Source organism: Pygoscelis adeliae, unplaced genomic scaffold, assembly GCF_000699105.1.
Source record: "Pygoscelis adeliae isolate BGI_AS28 unplaced genomic scaffold, ASM69910v1 Scaffold232, whole genome shotgun sequence".
In the NCBI taxonomy this organism is placed as follows: domain Eukaryota; kingdom Metazoa; phylum Chordata; class Aves; order Sphenisciformes; family Spheniscidae; genus Pygoscelis; species Pygoscelis adeliae.
Genome location: NW_008824473.1, coordinates 2198508 through 2219254, shown reverse-complemented (window position 1 = coordinate 2219254; position 20747 = coordinate 2198508). Strand labels below are relative to the sequence as shown.

The 20747-nt window shown below is 36.6% G+C and overlaps 1 protein-coding gene across 1 annotated transcript in view; it reads left to right on the top strand.

Annotated features, from left to right (window-relative positions):
- CFAP54 (cilia and flagella associated 54) overlaps window positions 1-20747 on the top strand; it is a 159883-nt gene that overhangs the window by 76040 nt on the left and 63096 nt on the right. The window contains exons 15-23 of the mRNA XM_009321347.1: window positions 124-198; window positions 2736-2782; window positions 3716-3889; window positions 7101-7193; window positions 9620-9805; window positions 10827-10969; window positions 13538-13685; window positions 14683-14838; window positions 16480-16602. Of these exons, the coding sequence (XP_009319622.1) occupies window positions 124-198; window positions 2736-2782; window positions 3716-3889; window positions 7101-7193; window positions 9620-9805; window positions 10827-10969; window positions 13538-13685; window positions 14683-14838; window positions 16480-16602 (1145 nt within the window). The remainder of the gene's footprint in view (window positions 1-123; window positions 199-2735; window positions 2783-3715; window positions 3890-7100; window positions 7194-9619; window positions 9806-10826; window positions 10970-13537; window positions 13686-14682; window positions 14839-16479; window positions 16603-20747) is intronic.

The window sequence follows — 20747 nt, the reverse complement described above, 5'->3', positions numbered from 1 at the left end:
ACCAAAGAAAAGAACATGAGATGGAGCAGAGCTTTACTACAAAACTACGTATTAAGCCTTCTCACTGAAATTTTCTTGATAGCACTCTGAGAATGAGTAACTCAGGATTTCCTTCCCACATAGGTTCTCAGAAGGATGACAGTCTTAAGTCTAGCAAGTCTCATGTGAAGAATATTAAAGATTTCCATTATTTAACAGGTAAGGCTTATTAATTAAGATTCTAGAAGTATAATAAATTATTGCTGCTGTTTTATAAATGTCTTAAAATATCTATTTTACAGAGGCACTCATAATGAGAAAGATAAGAAAGAATAAGCTATCCAGAGCAATCTTTTTGATGCAAAAGGCTGCACAGAAGTTCCCTGAAGAGTTAACCACTTCTTCCCAGAGGCAGCTACTGGAGGTAATAAAAAAATATGGTAGAAATTCTTTATCATTATCACAGTTTTTCATGTTCTTTATAATTAAGACTTGGATTACTCCTTCTTACAAAAAGAAGAAAAATGGAAGGAACTTGAGGGACATTGGGTGTTTTTAACTTCTGTTGTGAAATTTTCCCTGAGAAGTTTCATTACGATGAAGGAAGAAAGTGACTTAAAACAAGGAAAGAGCTCATCCCCAAATTTTGTGCACACAGGAAACCTGAAAGATATGATCTTTCTTTCTACACTTAATCACCTAGACTTTGCAATTATGAACCTATGCCTTGCCAAAATGCCATGCAGGTTTCCTTCTCCCCATTTTAACCTTCAACATCCTTCTTTTTCTAAGATCTGTAAGTTGTCTTAGATTACTTTGGCTGGTGATGATGACATGGACTTTATTTTATGCCTATTAAATAAACAGTTTAGAAGTTAGAGATTTTGGAATTTATTGAGGCTAAAAGTAGGTTCTTCATGGGCTCATTTCGAAGTCTTTTGAAGTCAACGGGAATCTTTCCATTGAGCTTTGTACTAGCATCTGTCCATGAAAATTGCCTTCTGATCAGTGGGGCATAAAATTTCTTTATAGCCTGTACAACAGATAACAGAATCTGCAATTCTCACTATATAATATATGAAAAAGTATTTTAAACAAGAAGTTACTAGAAAGTGTTTTTCTTTTAAGTGCTACGAATTTGGAAGCATGATAATTAACACACATATCTTTCATGTCAGAAGAATGCAAAAATTGGATCAGAAAAGACATACACTAAAAGTCTCTCTCTCATATATTTGGAAAATATATGGCATTTATGAATATAAGATGTAGTGATATGGTATGAAAGTTGTAACTATAGTCACCAATGAAGACTTACAAGCAATTCCCAAGAAATGTGTGGTTATCCCAAACAAGCATTTGCAAAGGCCTTACACTGTCCTTCACTATATTTTACTTCTGTGCACTTTTCACAGAGAAAGATGTAGGTAAAATAATATAATATATTTGCAGCCAGCTGCCAGAAAATGTCAGAGTTAACTTTGCCTGGACAAACTTAGCATGATCTTCTTTGATATTTGTACTATGATGAAATATTTAATTATATGCTCAATTAATTTTCTGCCTTGAGGTGGATGGTGCTCACTTCATGAACAGCAAATCCATACCTTTATTTTCATGCCTCTGTGTAGAGGATTTTGCCTTTTTTATCGTAGACCATCCAAGAGGTCTATATAGAATTACTCGTATCTTCTGGTCTTTTCTACTGTACTCAGCACAATATGATATGTCTGTTCTTATTACGCTGCAAAATAGGAAAGCAGTTTATTTTTTTGGAGAAACATACAAATAACCTTTTCTCATGCAGTAAACCACCAGACAGGTATGGAAGCTTCTGAGTCATATGTGTATACTCATCTATATCACACTGCTTAACTACTTGAGCTACTGTGTACCCTTCATTTTTTTTAATTTCTCTCACAGTTGTTTCATTCTTCCTTCATGTCCTATATGTCTAGTTGGACATCCAAGTCTTTGCAGAATTGGGTACACTGGTAGTTCTTGTTGGCCAGCTGTAAAATTGAATTAATGTGATTAAGCTAATAACACAGTGCAAGTCTGTGGCAGAGGCAGGGATAAAATGTGTTTTTCTATAGTGACATTTGGCTTCCTCAGCCATAACATTATTCTTTCTCCTCTTGCAACACTGCCACATTTATTATATTCCAAGTTCTACAATTAATGAAGTATAGGTCACACATTACACTCTCATTCGCGACACTATCCAACCTGGGAGAAGTTCCATCTTTGCACTAATAAGAAATATGTCTGCAGAGAAGAATGAGTCTGTGATTCTTTTAATTAAAAATTGTATCATAGTACAGCTTACCATAAAGAAGTATAATTTTAGGAAGCAATATGAAGTTTCTAATAACCTATTGCAAAAGTTGAATGGTTGTGTGAGCATATCTTGTTCTTTATCTTATATTCTTCCTTAAACATTTCTCACTAGGGTGGATGCAACCCTAATCTAAAGGGGGAGGGAGTAGGGTGAAGTGAGGGGCTGTGCAAATGATGAGCTATGTGATGTGATTAAGCCTTTATTAAATCTTAGCTTCCCATTTAACTACAAATCTGTGGCTAGTTTTTGGTCATTTTTGGACATGAGATACAAGGCTTATTCAATCTGCGATCTGACCTGGTATGGTTGTTCTTACAGCCTTATAAATGTATGAGGACATAAACAAGGAACTGTTAAGGTGCAAGATTATAGGACTGTCACTGAATAACCAATAACTTGGGATTTTCTTTTTCAGTTGATCTTTCAGACTCAGTTCAGCCTAAATCCTTGGTCCAGTATATGGTACTAGAAGATTTCAAATAAAAACCCTAGCTATAGGAATATATCAGCTCTCTATTCTCCCAAAAGAATGTAATTTGTCCAAGACATCCCCGATCTCTTCATCTCTGGGAGCTGGCCTTTTTGGCTTTGATTTGCACTGGACAGCTGCCACAAGTAAAGATATAAAAGTACTAAGTTTTTAACATTAAGTTTCCAAGTTAAGTTTCTCTTATCCTGACAATGCAAACAAGGTGAAGAAACCTACCAATTTGTCATTCAGTCCAGTAAGAAAAAAATGTACCCTGATCACCAACTAAATGGCTACCTAATCACTATGTGCAGCAGGACCCCACATTTTTGGGAGACACTAACAGACTGTCAATCAGCTCTCAGCTCTCTCCAGCTAACCAGGGGAAGTGGCCTAGCCCTACTTTTTCCAGGCTTGTGTTCTCCTCCCTTTTCTTTATTTCTGGACTTTATTTCTTTTCTCTAATTCTGGAGTACAGAAAATCAGTCTGACCACTTCCACAGCTCCTTCAGAAATTCCTCAGATTAGGTCTCCAACTCTCTCCTAAATAAGAGTTGATATCTTTTTTGTTTCTTGTTGGAGCTAATCACTGGTTGCCACTAATTGCTAATCAACATTATTTGTGATCAGTCTCTTTTTTCCTATAGGTTCTTCCAAAATTGTATATGCCTCAGCCCTGCCTTTTTCGTATGCAATCCTGCATTCCCTTTATTGTACATTGTGGAATTAATCTGTATATGTAAGGCTTACACAAAGTACCATTCATCCTAATTTAGGATGTAAGATCATATGAAAAATCTATAAAAAGTTTTCTACATAGCAGTGAATTTTTTATACGATCATTTTGAAAACCATTTGTAAGTGTTAAATCTGTCTGATTGTTACGTTTTAATAGTTTTTCCCTTTTGTTTTAATTTAAATCATAGGAAGCACTAACATTAATTGAGCAAGTTGAAGCTGAACAAAATGCTTTGTATCACAGTCTCAAAGAAGCTATGAGCAGCAAGAAAAAAAGCAGGACTCCTCCTCCTCCTCTGTTACTTTCTAGATCACATTGCTCCATGACATTTAAACCAGCCCCGTTCTCTTCAGATGTTCAGGTAATGTTTTTCATGATGACTATGTAAGAAATAATTAAACAATACACAAGAGAGCAAAAGTTGTTTCAACAGTGCTATATCATCACAATTTTCTCTGTTGTTCTTGAGAAGATTATGTTATTCTGACTTAATTAAGTATGCTTTTTCCCCCCCCGTGAGTGAATTGTGACTCACTGTTTTGATCTTCACATTTGCATGAAACTTTCTTCATCTCATGCAGCATGTTCCTTGGTGTTTCTGTTGTATACCACTTATTCTACTTGTCAAAAGCTCATTCTTTTGCTTAGGGGCTACATACCCCTAGTTACCCTCTGGAGAGATGCAAGGCTGTTGCATTATGTGATGCAAGAAAGTATCATGCTGAAGCCTCTGTTAATGAAGTGCTGAAGTGCCATAGTTCAGGTGGAAAAATCTACCTTCTGTTGAACGCGTAGAATCGCAGAACTACTCAGATCATAAGGGATTTTAGGAGAGTTCTCTAGTCTAACCTTCTGCTCAAAGTAGGGTTGGCTGTGAGATTAGGCCAGGTTGCTCAGGGCTTTATCCAGCCAGTTCTGAAAACCTCCAAAGATAGAGACTGAACAGCTTCTCTGGGCAACCTGCTCCAACAGGGCAACCTGTTCATGGGGAAAACTTTTTTCCTTATGTACAGTTGGAATCTCTCTTCCTTCAATTTAGGTCTATTGTTTTTCATCCTCCTACCATGCACTACTACGAAAAGCCTGGCTATATATTCTTCATCACTTGCTTGGAGGCACTCAAGGGCTCCTGGTAGGTCCCTTGAAGCAACCTCTTCTCCAGGATGAATAAGCCCAGCTCTCTCAGCCTCTTCTCACAGGGCTAGTGCTCCAGCTCCCGACCATCTCAGTGGTTCTCTGCTGTAATCACTCTAGTTGTTCAACATTTCTTGTTAGAATGATCGGGGGCAGGAGGGAAACTGGCTGTGGTATCTAGATGTAGTCTAATGAGTACTGAGCAGAGGGGGATAATCATGTTCCTCAATCTCCTAACTGTACATCTGCTAATACAGTTCAAGATGCTTTTAGGCTGCTTTGCTGCCATGGCACACTGCTAGCTCATGTTCATCTTGCTGTCTAACATGACCCCCAGATGTTTTCAGTGCTGCTCCCCAGCCCATCAGTCCCCAGCCTGTATCCTTGAGAGGGATTCTTCCTTCCCAGGTGCAAGACTTTGCATTTGTCCTTGTTAAATTTCATGAGGTTCCTCTTGGCCCATTCCTCTGGGCTCTCTAGGTCCCTCTGATTAGCAATCCCGCACTCAACAATATCAACTGTTTCCCTCAGTTTGGCATCATCTGCAAACCTGGTGGGTGTGTGCTCACTTTTTTCCTCAGGTCATTGCTGAAGATATTAAACAGGACAGGTCCCAGGATAGTCCCCTGCAGTGCTCCACATGTTACCACCCTCCAGGTAGAGTACGAACCATTAACAACTACTCTCTGAGTCTGACCTTCTAACCATTGTTTTACCCATTTATCTGTTCACACCCCCCATACCGTATCATCCTAACTTGGATATAAGAATACTGGGAGACAGTGTTGAAAAAAATGCCATGCCAAGGTCGAGGTAAATGGCATCTACTCCCCCCCCCTCTTCTGCAAATCATTTTGTCACAGAGGCCAATCATGGCGGTGAGCCATCATTTGCCATTGGTAAATCCATGCTGACTGTTCTAAATCACCTTATTCTCCTTCATATGTCCAGAAAGGGTTCAAACAGGCTGAAGAATTTAGGTATGAAGAATTCACTAGCTGCAGTCTTCTTGAGAGAGAAATTTTTATAGTGACTTTGCAAGCTTCTTCAAAATAACAATTTGTATAAAACCAGTAGAAACTCAACTCTTTTTAATAGTGGTAAGAATGTTTCTGTGAACAGTTGTTTTATAACTTGCAGTTTTATTGCAGTTTGATTAGTGAATTTCAAAGAAATTAATGAGGAAAAAGTTCTTCCTTTTTATCCCTAATGAACATAAAAATAAATTCTTTAAAGTCTGGTAGTTCATCTGGTTTAGTATGTGTTAATACTTCGTTTGATACAGGAGAGTGAATGTAACATATTGGGCCACTAGGTGGTGCAATGTGATTATTATTCTTCTAATTTGAGCCCAGATATCCTAGAATTTCTTTTCGAAAGATACGCATAGCTGTTGAGTGGACATGAAAGGTATTGTTTATGAAGAACTTATTAATTGGAAATGGATACTTAGGATTTAATTAGACATGTATAGTTCTTGTACTAGAAGTCAAAGTATCTCTAAAATTTCCTGATCTTAAAGTTGCTCACTTGCTGAAAATAACCTCCTCTATTTCAATATCGCCTTCTGAAAGACAGTCAGGATTCATTGCAAGACAAATTATGTGTATTACAAGAAAAATGAACATTTTAGCTGCACAGAATTTTTATATGTTGAAAAATGACCTCATCTGCCAAACCTCAGGCCTGTTTAAATGTCTACTGAAAGTAAATAGACTTCGTACAGTTTTTAGTAGAAGAAGTTTAATGCAAGAGAACTTCATCAGATGCATAACTTACTGAAATCCATCTGCCCAGTTCTGCAGAGATGAAATCAAAATTAATTTCCATGTTTGATCTCAGTGGACACGGCTGAGCACTGATCCAGGAATGCATGCTCACATTCTTCCTTGGTTAAAGATACTGAAAAGTGTAGATGATATGCCCAATGAGATCATCAGCAGCTTGATGGCATTAAAAGAGCATTGATTTCAATAGGAACTAAGAACATGGCTTATTTAGAAAATATTAGTGCATTACTTCATATCTGCATTTCTGTTGCCTGCTTTTAAGGATCTGTCCTCAAGTAGTTTGCTGAATCAGAACCTGATGTCAACTTTAGAAGAATACCATTGCAAGGATCAAATAAGGGATCTAGATGACTTTAAATCTACAGGATGACCTACAGAGTTTATGCTTTGGGATAGGTTTGAGGTATAGGGTAGCTCAAGGTAGGAGATGGGATAATGGAGAATCATCTGCTTTTATTGCCATTGTAGTCTATCTAGTTCTTCAGCTAAATCAATTAATTAATGTTTCTAGTGTAGTTAGACTATACATTTTTATAACTAAGGTTTTTTTTTCAGAGATTGTTTTCACAAAATTAGTACATTCCACATTACGCAAAGGTTGGAAATACTATTATGTATTAACTCATTTTGTTCTCATTTTCTTCAAAGGTTTCATGGTACAGTATTTTGGGCTGTGTAGCAGGAGGAAGTAATATGAAAGTAAGGTTAAATAACAATAAACTTCCAAATGCAGGAGAAGAGGTAAGACAGAGTTAAAACTCCTTTAGGTCATTCTCTCTTCCTTTAAAAAAAACAACTTTCTAAATGTATACATCTGACATCATCTGACATCTTTTTTTAATCCGGTAACTGGCCAAGCCTTTGGCAAACCTTTTGATCTTTATTTTAAGCAATTGAAATTTTGCTAGGCTGAAGGCATACCAAAAACCAAAAAAAATTCTAGGAACCTTTTTTGAATAATGAATTAAATGATTCAAAAGCTTCATGTTAGACAAGTCTCAGTCCTTTCTGTTATAACTCTGTTTTTTGAGCAACTTCTAAGAAGTACAAAAGGAAAAGAAAGTATATGATGTATTTATAGAGTGTGCCTCAGACACTACTCTTTCCAGGGATTCAAAAAAAGAGAAATTCTAAATAGATATAAAGTTTAATATTTTTCTTAATTGTGTAACTTCTATCAACTATTTCTTCTTAACAAGACCTTACCTTACTTAATTCTGGCAACATGATAATAACCTTCATGTTCAGACATGATTGACTTCTAGGTTCATGCGCTTTCCCTTTCATGCTGTGAACATGTGGTATGACAAATCATCCCACACATCTTTGATTACTTATGACTGATCATGTGACTGTGTCAGTACTCTTTTATATTATTCCTTCATTACAATTTGATGTTTTATTTTCTGAATTTGTTTTGGGTTTTTTTGTTTTGTGTTAGTGTAGTGTTTTCCTTTGGATCACACTCTGATGTTCCTGCACGGACTGCACAGAGTTCTGTTTTTCACTTACTTATGCATGCTATTACACTGTCCACCTGAATGACGACCGTGATCCATCCAAATACTCTGCATCCTGGGTTTTAAGAAAGGGGCAAAAAGGCTTCAGCACATTCTCTTCAGCAAATTTTACTGTAGTCTCAGATCTGAGCGATCATTTTTATGTCTGGAAATCTTCATTAAGAATTCTGTTCTTTGCAGGGCAGGTCTCTGTTTTGCATTGTGACAGAAAAATGATCTCAACCTCTTTTGCCCAATGCTTCTAGATTTCCTGGTTTTGTGAGCAAGCTCTGTAATAACACTGATAGACTTGTCTTTGGTGATGGAGAGGAAATCTTTCCCTTTGCGCCTGTTCCCCCTATATCCTCCCTAAAAAGGAAAGTGTATAAAAAGAGAAGGTGTGTGTAGCTGCTGGCAGTAGAGGCTTTGATGTTATTCTTGATATTCTTATTATCAAATCCAGAGAATCAAGCTTCCTGCAATGTCCAGTGAGCTAATTTCAATATACTATCCTGCTCCAGGTGAATTAAGTGTTTCATTGGAGACTGTCACCCCACTGCTTGCTGTCTTTCTGTGAACTTGCTGCAGTCCATCCAAGCCACTGACTGTCTTAGCTCTGGCAGGCACTAGAGATGCACAGACCTAAGGTTAACCATATGTCTCAGCAATGGAACTTCTGGTTGCTTTAGGATATGCTTTTGCAAAATGCTGATCTGCAGGCAAAGTCACTATCTGCCTGCTCCATGGAAAAGGTTTAGCATTCTTGGTGGTGGCACCATATCAACTTATCAACATGAGAAAAGCTTGCTCTAAAGGGATGTAGTATCCCTTTAGACTGTCTTACACTAATTTCTGGTCTGCTGGTTCAGGATTCAGCCCCAGCATTTGAAGGGATTTCTGTTGTTCAGAGGTCTCCTTATGAAGGCCAGACAGTATGTGAATAAGAGCACTGTGTTGATGATACATTACAATGATCTTGTTTCTCATGTTGTGCTTTAGTCACTGTGTCAGTTGTTTGCTGTTTCAAGACCCTAAAACTTTCCTTTGTGTAAGTTGTCCTGGTTATGGAGGGGAAGGTGGAAAGGCCTGTTAGGAGTGAGCCGTGATGTTAAAGTGCAGGTGGACAATTACTTGAAGGAAAAATGAAGAGAAGATCTTGAAAACATGTTGTTTGTTTCACAAACTCCAAAGTCCTGTTAATGGTGCTGAGAGGACCTGAGACATCCTCTGCCCATATCTAATACATGCACGTGGCATGTATGGAGGAGAGCTAATATGCTCTTTCTCTGGAAGCACAGCTCGGGGCCAGAATGTTTCCAGCTCAATGACTGCAAGCGTGCACACTCACAGTGTGAATGTGCAAATGGACAAAAATGTCTTAGAGAAACTCCAGGTCCTGGTACTTAACTGTTTTCTTAGGTTATGTACTCTGTATACTCAACTGCATTCCAGAGAAAATGGGTACTTTTTTCCCCTGTCATTTCATTGTTTTCTCATTGTCTTCAAGAACCTAATATTACGTGGAAATATGACATGTCTGTTAATCTAGGTTGTACTTTGATTGTATCCAAGACTGTTAAATAATTTATTTAACAATAAAAGTTTAGAAATTGAGATTTGTTTTTGTTATGTACAGTTGGTGTAACTAGAAAATACTTTTATTGATAGATACCAGCTGATGGGAAAAGCCTCTTGGAAATAAAAGGCTTAGATCCCAATGAGAAATACATATTTGCAGTCGCAGCATATTCTTCTGATGGAAAACTTATTGGTGATGCCATTGGAGAAACGACTAAACCAATCCTTGCTTATCCACCTATTTCTGCTACTACTGTTCGAGCCTATCTAACTCAGGTAGGGTTAGAGCCTTTGATAATAAACACATACTTTAATTTGGTTGTAATTACTTGTTCTCACTGGTAGCTCTAAAACTTCTTCTGGTAAAAACTTAAGACCTTCTTGCCAAAAGCTTTATAAGCACAAATCACAATTTTAACATAACAAATGGTATATTTGAGTAACTCAATTCGTAATTCAAAATTATTGGAAATTCCAGTTTAAGGGGAAAGATATCTCTCAGCTAGTTTTCTTATCCCTGTTCCTGTTTTTCAGTGTGCATTTAACTCCTTTCTTCTTTTTTATAATTTATTTTTTTATTTTTGTGATTGAGACCAAGTGCTAGAAATCATCTTATTAGTCATTACAGTATGGGATGAAAAATATGATTGAATTTACCAGGTATCAAATCCAACCATTTTCACATTGAAATTATTTTTGTAGTGTCTTGTGGAAGACCACAAAGGCTCTGTCAGAGCTTTATCATAATTTTCTGTATTCTTCATAAAGAAAATTTAAAACAGATTGTGGTAGGGAGAAAAGTGAAATTGTCTAGCCCTATAGATCAGATCATGGGGAACAGTTAGAAGATTTCCTAAAATCTTCCAGAGTAAGAAGTATCCACATAAATTTATGCCTACTTGTGCGGCTCCGTTTACATCCCATTATCCGGAGCAGCAGGGCATTCTGCAGTATTAGCAAAAGTAAAATGAACCTAGATGAAATAATATGCCTTCAAAACCTGCAGCACAATACCTGTAAAGTACTCCACAAAGGGCTGTTAGATCCTTGGTTAACAGTCAGGAAACTCTTTTGCCTTCTCTGATGCTAATCCTGAAGGCAAACTAATATTAGTAGAATCAGATTGCTATTACATGTGTTTTATTCAAATATGTCGGAATATTCTTACAGAAATGGTAAATTTACATGTTGGGGGGGAATGTTAAAACCTTTCATTATACCATAATCACATTTGGCTTGGTTATTTGATGAACGTGGAAACTTGCTAAATTTTTTTTGTTGTTGTTTTTTTTTGTAGGTAGCCTATCAGACTGGCAACTATACATTAGCCAGAGAAGCATTTTCACCAGTGTGGGATTATTTTGTTTCAAATTCTTCTCCACTGCCTGCCAATGCAGCTGTTATTTCTGCAAGTAGTAATTTGACTATATCTGAAAACAGGTAACTGGCGAAAACAAAATTAAAATAATAGTTAATTATAGATGTGCACATTTTATTTTAAAGAGTACCAGGTTGTGAAATTTTGTTCAGACTTGCGATATGAAAAACATTCTGAAAAAAATATGTGTGAAATGTGTTATAAAAATATAGCATTTTATAATTAGCAGAGGATTTTTTTAATTTATGGAACTGCTAGTATTTACACACCTAATTTTTTATAATGATTGTTTCATTAAGATAACTGGGAAACATTTATAAAGTGGCTATTAATTCTGTGTGATGCATTTTCACATGCAAAATATGTAATATGTACTGGGTTCTTGACTTTCCAATTAAGGGAGCAGTAGAGTTTAGAAAGTATGAAAATTTTGTCAAGAACACCACCCAAAATGGGTAAATGCTTGCTAATTTTGTTTTGGGGTGGCTATATAAATCTGCCAATAATCTTTGAATATACTAAAGTGCTTTAGAAGAGATATTTAAAATTAATTCATTTATACATAAATTTCAAATGTTCAACCATAATATTAAAGGTTTTTCATGATGACAAAGCCCAGCTAGAAATTTTGCGGTTACATTCACTGAAATTCAATAGAGCCAAATGCAAAAATAAATCAAAACTTAATTCCCAGATAAAAGAGAGAGACTTGTATGAAATAATAGACATGAAATAGTAGAATAAAAAATAATAGTTTTAAATGTTAGTCAACTGCTTATAATTTGATAATGAATTAACATCCAGTATAGCTGAATACAAATCATCATCTTCATTAGTGTGGAATTCTTTTTAGACTAATTCTTTCATTAGGAAAGTTTTGGCAAACTTGTGGAGGAGGTACGAAAAAGGTTTGCAGCATCTCTGTTTCAGTTTAACAGACTGGCTTAGTCTTGAAACCATAATGACAAGAAGCAACCTTATTGCATGTGTGTTAATAGTTCTTGAATGTTTCAAGAATTAAAGAAGAAATAAAGAAATAAAGATCTTTGTTTCAAGAAATAGATATTAGGGGGATTTCCTAAAAGTTTTTTCAGAATACTTGCATTTCCATTTTATAGACAGAATAACCAGTAATCAGCTTTTCTGAGACATACAATGTAGCTAGCATTTTCTCTATATTGTTTTCATATACTTGCATCAGAGCCCACGGTTTTCTCACGGTAATGCTGTTCGGATGCAAGCAGGTAGTGTAGGCTTGTGTGTGCTTTGAATCCTGTTACAGGAGAAAGTAATGTGTCTAAGCGTAGTTCTTGTTATTTGGGGCTCAGCCAGACCACTGGTGTGTATCCTGTCTGTCCTTCAAGTGCCACCGTGTGTCTGATACTTGGCATACAAATTGACCAAGGGTCTTGACGTTACATGCCGTAAGAGCATTTGGGATTTACAGGCAGTCTGTGGACTGCATTGATGCAGGCAGATAATCACTAGACATCCTATTTCATGAGTATGTGGATGTTTTAAATCTATCGCTGGTCGCTGTTGGCAGTGACCCCATGTGCCCAATTTTTTCCTAATCAGTTTTTTTTTTTTTTTTTTAAAACACATACAGCTCTAGAGATAACATTTGTATGAAGCTACTTTCAGATAAATTAAATGAAGACAGAAAATGTTAAATAGCTGTGCAAAGCAGTTTCAGGGATTTTGCTTTTCTGACAGTTATGTCCAAGCCTAATTTTTTTTTTTTTGCAATTAATATGGAAGAGTCTCAAAGCTGCAGTATTGGATCTGAAATAAGACAGTTTCAGTTTTACTGATCGGTAGCTAAGAAATTAGATGGAATAGCTTGAGAGTATGTAGGACTTAAAGAGACGGTAGGGGGAGCTGGAAGGAAAGGAAACCTCTTGTTTCCAGCCGGAAGCCCTGCTGATGTCTTGGTAATGTCAAGTATGTGAATGTATCTATTTGATCTTCCTTCTTGAGTTTCAGTCTCTTTCAGGAAATACAGTCGAGGACAAGGAGGAATTTATTTCTTATACTTCAAAATCATAGGATTTTTCCTGTAACAAAAATATTTAAAAAATATAACAAGGACAAATGCCCCCCTACCTCCAGAGAAGAAAAACAAAACAAAACAAAAAAGCAGGCAGAAGAAAAGAGATTCTTTTGAGATTTGTAATACAAGACATCAGTGATGAAAAGGAGTCTGTTACTAATACTTAGTAATGGACTTCACAACTGCATGCGTCATTGTCAGAATACAGAAAAATAATGTGTAAAAGAAGTCAGTTAAAATAAATAAGCTGTAGCATCCCAAGTTTTCAAAGAAAGTTCAAAGTAAGTTTCACTGGATTAGGTGAAACAACTAAGGAAAAGCTGTCTTAGGATACTAGAAGGTGGACAACAATTTGAAAAGGAGTCTTATCCCTTGTATTTATTTTTCATGTTAGAAATTTTAACCAGTTTTTTCAGTTTTATGTATAAATCTTATTTCCAGAAGTAGCTACAGTAATCCTTTTTGTCCATCATTTTAAAATTAAAGACTGCATTTTAATATAATGTAGTTTCAGGCATGCAATATCTGAATTATCATTAACATGCTTTTACCATTCTTTTGCTTTTTTATTTTGTAGGTTACGTTTTGAAGCTGTATCTCAGACTTCTTCTATTACCTTGCACCTCTTTCTGAGGAATATATTTGCTGTCTGTGACATTAATGTCATGGAAGGAGCACTCTTCTGTGATTCCATCTGTTCCAATGAGATACTTTATAAGGAACAAGTATGTGTGGCTTAAAATAATATATTGGATTTGATTTTACTTTTTGACCAGCTTTATTTATCATTGCAAGATAAATGTTGCAATGTTCTAATCCTATTTACAGAACACTTAATTTTCTGTGAGTTACCTGGTCTTCCTTTCTGAAGTATTTTAGTAGCTGTTGGTTATTTTGTATCCTGGTGAAAAGATGGTTTCTGATTCAGTTATTGCCTAATCCAAAGCCCAGTGATTCCAACTGAGGAAGGATTTTCCTTGACTTCAGTGGTGGTAGACTATAATTTAAGAAATAAGTGTAATCACTGTTATTTTTGTCCTACTAAGATGCACCTTGGATTTTTAATTTCAAACATTTCTACTGTTTAATACATACATTTTCATTAATATTGAACTTCTAACAGGGTTTCATGGTTTTAATACACTAAGCTTCTTTTGTCTTATTTCAGACTTTCTTATAGTATAATGGCATGTTAATGACACAAAAAACCTTTATTTTTTATTTGGATAGTCAAGCTTTTCCTCCTGTATTATTAAATTCCTATTCCACTCTCTCTTTGCTGAAGTACTTGTCTCGTAAAAATGTGAGCAGTCGATCACTCAATGACTTTACTGGATCTGCTCACCCATGCAAGGACTGCAGCAGATAACTGGAAGGGAAAGGAAGGGATTTTTATCCTCCCCTTACCTACTCTGAAAGGTTAGCATGTGAAATTCCGCTCCTCATGGAATGGAGATTGAGGTTGTTAACCAGGGTTTGTAAATTATATGGGTAAATTCAGAGGGCACAATTAGGTCACGAACAATTGTTTCCTTTAGAATCATGAATAATGTTGCATTTGTTGATATACTTCTAACAGGTGTCAATGTAAATTAATTTTTAAACTCTTATTTGCTGCTTACACTGCTTTTTAAACTGCAATAACATCTGTCTTCTTTCACTCTCAAATGATTTAAAACAACAGAATTCATATTTGAATCAAAATGTGTTTTTCTTTTACAGGTTGCTAGATTAGCAGAATGTAAAAGAATGACTGTGGCAATTGAACTTAGCAATTGGTTGAATGATGCAAATTACACCCTGCAGTCTGTTGTACAATGTTATGGTCTCCTTGCTCCAATTATTTATCACAAGATTTCTTCAGTGCCAGTAGTTCAGGTGAGAGCATTTTAAGACAAAGCAGCTGGCATCCAAGTCCTGCAGTTATAGCGATTAAAATTAAACTTATAGTGGAGTGTACAGTGGGAGAGCTAAATATCTAGGCTTCGAGTTCTTAGTAGCTGCTCAGAGAAAAGCCTTTTATGGTTTTATGTGTTCCCAATGCATATATGTTCAGTGTAAGCTGCACAGATTCTGCTCTCAGAGATGCTAAAGAAACTGCAGAATATTGATTGTTTCTTTGGGATGATTTGTTGGTATTTTTAAACTATAGTAGAATCTATGATGTAACTTCTTCTTGAATGCTACTTGCAGATGGCAATTTTGAGGAAAGAAAAGCAGCATTTGCCTATGGCTTTTTTTTTTTTGGAATGTTTGCTTCATACACAGTTCTCTCTGCTTAAAAAAAGAAGGCTATACAATGTTTTGGTAATGCAGTCTTTCGTTTTCAGGCATATGCTCCTTTCCAGAAGCAAGCACCTTCTCTTTGAAAACAGAGTACCTGAATTCTTTCCTTCCATTTCCAAAGCAGCAGACATGTTTTGTAGATTCAGCAAGGATACAAGAGAAACATGCAACTTTTTTCCTGTAATTAGGTAGTTTTGTCAGGCGGCAGCAGTAATAGCATGTTCGCTCTATGAGGAAGGATGAGGTGACTGCAGTGCAGGCAAGGCACAGACTAGCAGCATCTGAACATGGCAGACAGAGCAGGGTGTTGGTAAGAGGATCCACTGAGAGTCCAGAGAACGTGAAGTTATTGGGCTGGCCCAGGGTCCATCCAGGAGAAAAAGTTGGGAGCTGCAGGAGTTGGAGCCAGAGACTGGAGACAAGGCTACAACACAGGTCCAAGGTCCATCCAGGAGACAGAACTGAAGACCAGCACAACAGTACCATCGATCAAGCAGGGACTGAAGGCTTGTGTCTGAGCTTACTTGGGACTCCTGGGCCCCTGGGCAGAAGGTGTGAGAGGAGGCCCCAAGTGAGGCTGCTCAGGGAATGACTATTGGGGCACTCAGGGTCCTGAGAAGTTTTTAGGAGTGTTTAGAAAAAAAAAAAATCTGTTTACACGCAGGGATAGCCTCTTGCTTAAGAAGTTGTTGGCTGTGATGACCTACTAAAGGCGCAGCTAGCCACTAGAAATGGCTTCTGTTTCAGATTTCCTAATTAAAGGGAAAAATAATTTAGTTGCATGTCCTTTTCATGTCTGATAGACAAAAATGGGGGAAAAACGTCTTTTATTTTTAAAGCATACTGGAAACATTTGTCTTTCATTTAAAATTCTGACCAGCTCAATATATTTTTAAGCAGTCCTCTACTAGGAGTATGTCATCTCACTGAACTAAGCATTCTTTGATTTCATGTTAATTAAATCAGCAAAAATATCCATCATGTATCTGTAATTTAGTATCTGTGATTCTATGTGAACATGTCGTTTATTCCAAAGGGCTGTGGTTGAAATCTTGACACCGTTAAATTCAATGGAAATTTTATTATTGGCTTTTGTAGAGCTAGCATTTCATACTATCCATTAGATTTCAAAGTATTTGTAAAGTTCACCATTAAATACAATAGGCTGTACAGAGGTACAAGCTCTAAGTGTGTTGCAGACTACAAACTTTGATTTAACCCTTGTATTTACAGATCCTCATTAAGTGCTTGGCTGTCCTTCAAGAAATTCCAAGTGCTACTTTGCAGAGGAGGCAGGCAGGATGTTATGAGAGTATTCAGCATATGATAGCTTGTACTTCATTTTATACAGCAAAGGTATGTTGTGTATTATTGTGCTTACAGCTTAGTTTAAGATATAGCTCTTGTCATCTAGAGGAAAAAAAGATTTAGTAAGCTGGCCTTCAGAGTGATGTCTTAGAGAACTGGCACTCTTAAATAGTAAAGGTATAGAAATACTTATTAGTATCTTTGTATCAGTACATTTTATATAATAATGACATTCTGACTTTTTAGTAGAATTGAGAATTTTCATTTCTTCAGAAAATAGACTGTAACTGTTAGTCCACGACATGAAATCTGTATTTTATATCATTGTGTGTATTTTTACATTTAAGGTAGTACTATTTTCAATAAGGCCTATATGTAATGTATAAATTTAGATGTTTATTTAGTGCAAATAGGCCATATTTGTAGTTTTAATCAGATTAGCATGTCTGGCTTATTTGCTAATTAGATACAAGAGACTTTACACTATTTAGTTCCACATGCTGGCAGGAACATAAACACCTTGACTTTTAACCATAATACATATCCGTAGATCACATTTATGATTCAGATACTCAATCTATTTAGTGCGATAAAGAGAAATGTGGTACCAGTAGGATTTTTTTCTTCAGGTATAGAGACAGGCTAGAGTTAAGTACCCACCATGATAAATGTATGATGCTGAAAAAGTCAGCTTTCCTCTAGCTTTGAGTACACCTCAGCTAAGGGCTCATACTGAAGCTGAGCTGTGGCTGATGCTTTGAGGGATTCCCCTGTGTTGGTGATCCTTCACACCGGTCTTTATAGGAGCTGGATCTCTGTGCTTACCTCACAAGACCAAATCAGTGTCAAATATCCTTAAAAGTGCACTGCAAGGAGACCCAGTTTTCATTCTTTCTATAAAGATGAGTATTTTAAGCCTTAGTGTTGTCATTTCCTTTGTATTAATCAATTATTTCATGGCTGTGAGGGCAGGGTCAGGGCACAGCGAGGGCTGGGGAGCCAGGAGCCGAGGGCAATGCCACGGCCGGCAGGGCAGCACCTGGCAGTCAGGTTCAACCAGGAGTCCAGATCATCGGGTGAGTTTGTGGTGATGAGGCAGGTCTGAGCTGAAGCTGGGAAGTCAATCTGCAGGTCAGGATCAGGTCTGGTTAGGGTAACTACGGTCAGACACAGCCCAGCAGGCTGGTCCATTGTGATGGGAGCAGTCTGAGGTCAAGCTGAGGAGTCAGTCCATGGGTCAGGTGTCCAGACCAGTGGATCCATTGCCAGGCCCAGGCATGGCTTGGAGCACGCTGGAGACCGGAGCTGGCAGGGACTGTAGGCTCAGGCCTGAGCTGAAAGGGAGCTCCTGGCCCCATGGGGGGAGGGCCCAGGTGGAGGCTATCAAGGCCAATAAAGCCCATTAAGATTCTTGAAACCTTGATATAGTGTTTGTTTGGTGTTGGATTCCCCAGCTAAATGACTGTCTGCTTGTACTGCTGATTTGTTTTTTTCCTTACAGATAGCATTTCAACAGAATAGCAAACAGAATGAGTGAATTGAAAATACTTTTGATTAATCCATGGTATATGGTTTTCTGTCGAGTTACAGTCAGGCCATGAACTGTATTTATCCTTAAGTAATCCATACACTTATTTTGTATCCCAAAGACAAACATCCTAACGTGAAGTTACCTTGCATATAGTAGAAGCACTTTGGCCTTTAGAGCTCTATCTAAAGAAGATAAAGCCATCTAAAAACACTCCCTACACTGTTCATTCATAAATTCCATAATTTTAAAAATAAATTTCACCACTCCTTTCGCTAATACAGTTGGGATTTTCAAATGTGCACTTAATACCAGAGAGGTAAATGAGGATCATTTAGTTACCCTTTATATTCTTTGATAGCAATATTGCCTAAGAGCAGGGAGAATGTCAATCACAGCAATAGATACTTCTGGTTAAATCTTTCTATTCTCTGAGGAATAGGTTAAGCAGAACACATAGACAACATACCTGCAATTTCAATTATTTTACAGGTCTATAGTCCTGTTTTTTTTATGAAAGGAAACTTAAGTATTGAGTAATTAATTTCTATTTGTAATATTCATGCATTTTGACAATTACAAGTAGACAATAATGAAACATTACATGTTATGCAAAACAAAAATGTATAACAGATGATTCTTTAATAGGTACTACGTTCATGGAAAGAATATGAACTAGCAGTAATTATTGTTAACTATGGGAAAAAATTGTTGGATTCCTCGCCAACAACCTCACCCTGCCTGTCAGGAGCTATGAAAACTGAAGAAATACACACTAACAAAGAAGTTAAAGTAATTGCTCTGATTTTTACTTTTTCTTTTCTCTAAATACTGTATTCTATCATTTTGAAGACAACATTTATTAACTTTTTGTTTTAGAAGTGATTCTATGGAATAAGAGTTTTCTTGTAGAATAAGAGTTTCCCAAAGTACAGCTGAGAGGCTTCTGTTTAATTGTAGCCATCTTTGTTAAGACCAGTTGCAGATTGCAGTGGGTACAGGGTCTCATCTTGTTGAACTGGAGAGGGGTTAGCAATATTACAGTTCAGAGCCATGACGATCCTGCAGATATTTATACAAGCATCCCTAACTGATCTTCACATAATGCTTTATTAGACAGAAAAAATAATTAAAGAATTGTATCAGTAAAGAAGAGCAAAAAAATCCTAAATAATGTAGAAACTTAGCCTCTCATTCTGTGTAGCAGCTGCTTCAAACTGAGTCATAATAAGAGAGTAACTTGGGAATTGTGTAGACTGAAAAATATTTTTCAATGGAGGAAGAACTTTCAACCTCAAAGACCTTAATACTTAAATTACAAAGAGGTGCAGCAGGTTGTGAGGATTTCCTACAACTTAGAATCAGAGTAAAGTGTTGATTCTCCATACTTTTCTGTCTGTTTTTTTCTTTAAATAATTTTAGAAGAGATTTTACTGGAGAGGAGATTTGAAAAAGAGGTAAGAAAGGAGGAATAATGAGAGAGGAAGAAAGGAAGCAGCGTGAGCATGAAACTGAGATATATTAAAGAGAGGGACAAAAAGTCAATCAGCTTACAGGGAAGGATTTGTGTAAGAAAATTTGTAGGACACTGATAGGATCCAGGACAAAATTTTCTCCATTGTTTATTGCTGAGTTTGTGTTAGCTGCTCCCAGGTTCATACCAAAAAAGAGAAAGGAATCTAAGATCATAGGAACAATATAGTATCTTGAGCCAAGTAGGGCTGACTGAAAATTACATTTTCACCGAAGTGAAAAAAAGGAACTTTCTTTCCAGAGGAAGATTTTTATTTCTGTAGGCAGTAAATAATCTACAAAATATTATTTTTTCTGGAAAACAACATATTTTGTCAAACAATCTGTTCAAATATGTTGTTGTAGTAGCATGTGGGACTTCCCTAAAAATTTATTTGGTGGCAGAGCAACTCCACTCACTCCCTTGGAGATCAATCAAGAATGAATCATGGCCAGGTTTTTGAAGCCGTACTAAAAAGTCTATGAACATCCATTTTATTTTACCTGAAAAGAAAAATAAGACAGTATTGATGAAATTATCAGGTATAGAATTAGAAGTCTTGGGATCTAACCTAAACTCCACTGTTGACCTGGTGGTTTTAGTTAGGTAAAAGCTAAGTTTTCATAAATAAGTATTGGATATTTCAGACCACTTCTGCAAAGACATCCCATTTAGCTGCAATGGAAAAAGCAACAGAAAATCTAAGTGCTCTTGAATCAAATCTCCTCAGACTGACAAAACCAGGTGGGTGTACTATTAAAACACTTCTTACCTTTTCCTATAGAATTTTCTATGCTTTATTTGTAAAAATTATTTACCTAAGACGTACTTTAATTTCATATATCTTCCATGATAAATCAACCAAAATCCTAACTTCAGTGATCTTATTTATACCTGGTAGTGATGTGTGTAATGATATTTATTCACCTTTTTCATAATTTCCACCAAAACACTCATTCCTTCTTAGAAAGGAATGGTCATTTTTGTTCTATTCTGTTCTATGGTCTATTTTTGTTCTATTTTCATAGAATCATAGGATCATAGAATCATTAAGGTTGGAAGAGACCTCTAAGATCATCGAGTCCAACCGTCAACCCAACACCACCATGCCCACTAAACCATATCCCTAAGCGCCTCATCTACATGTCTTTT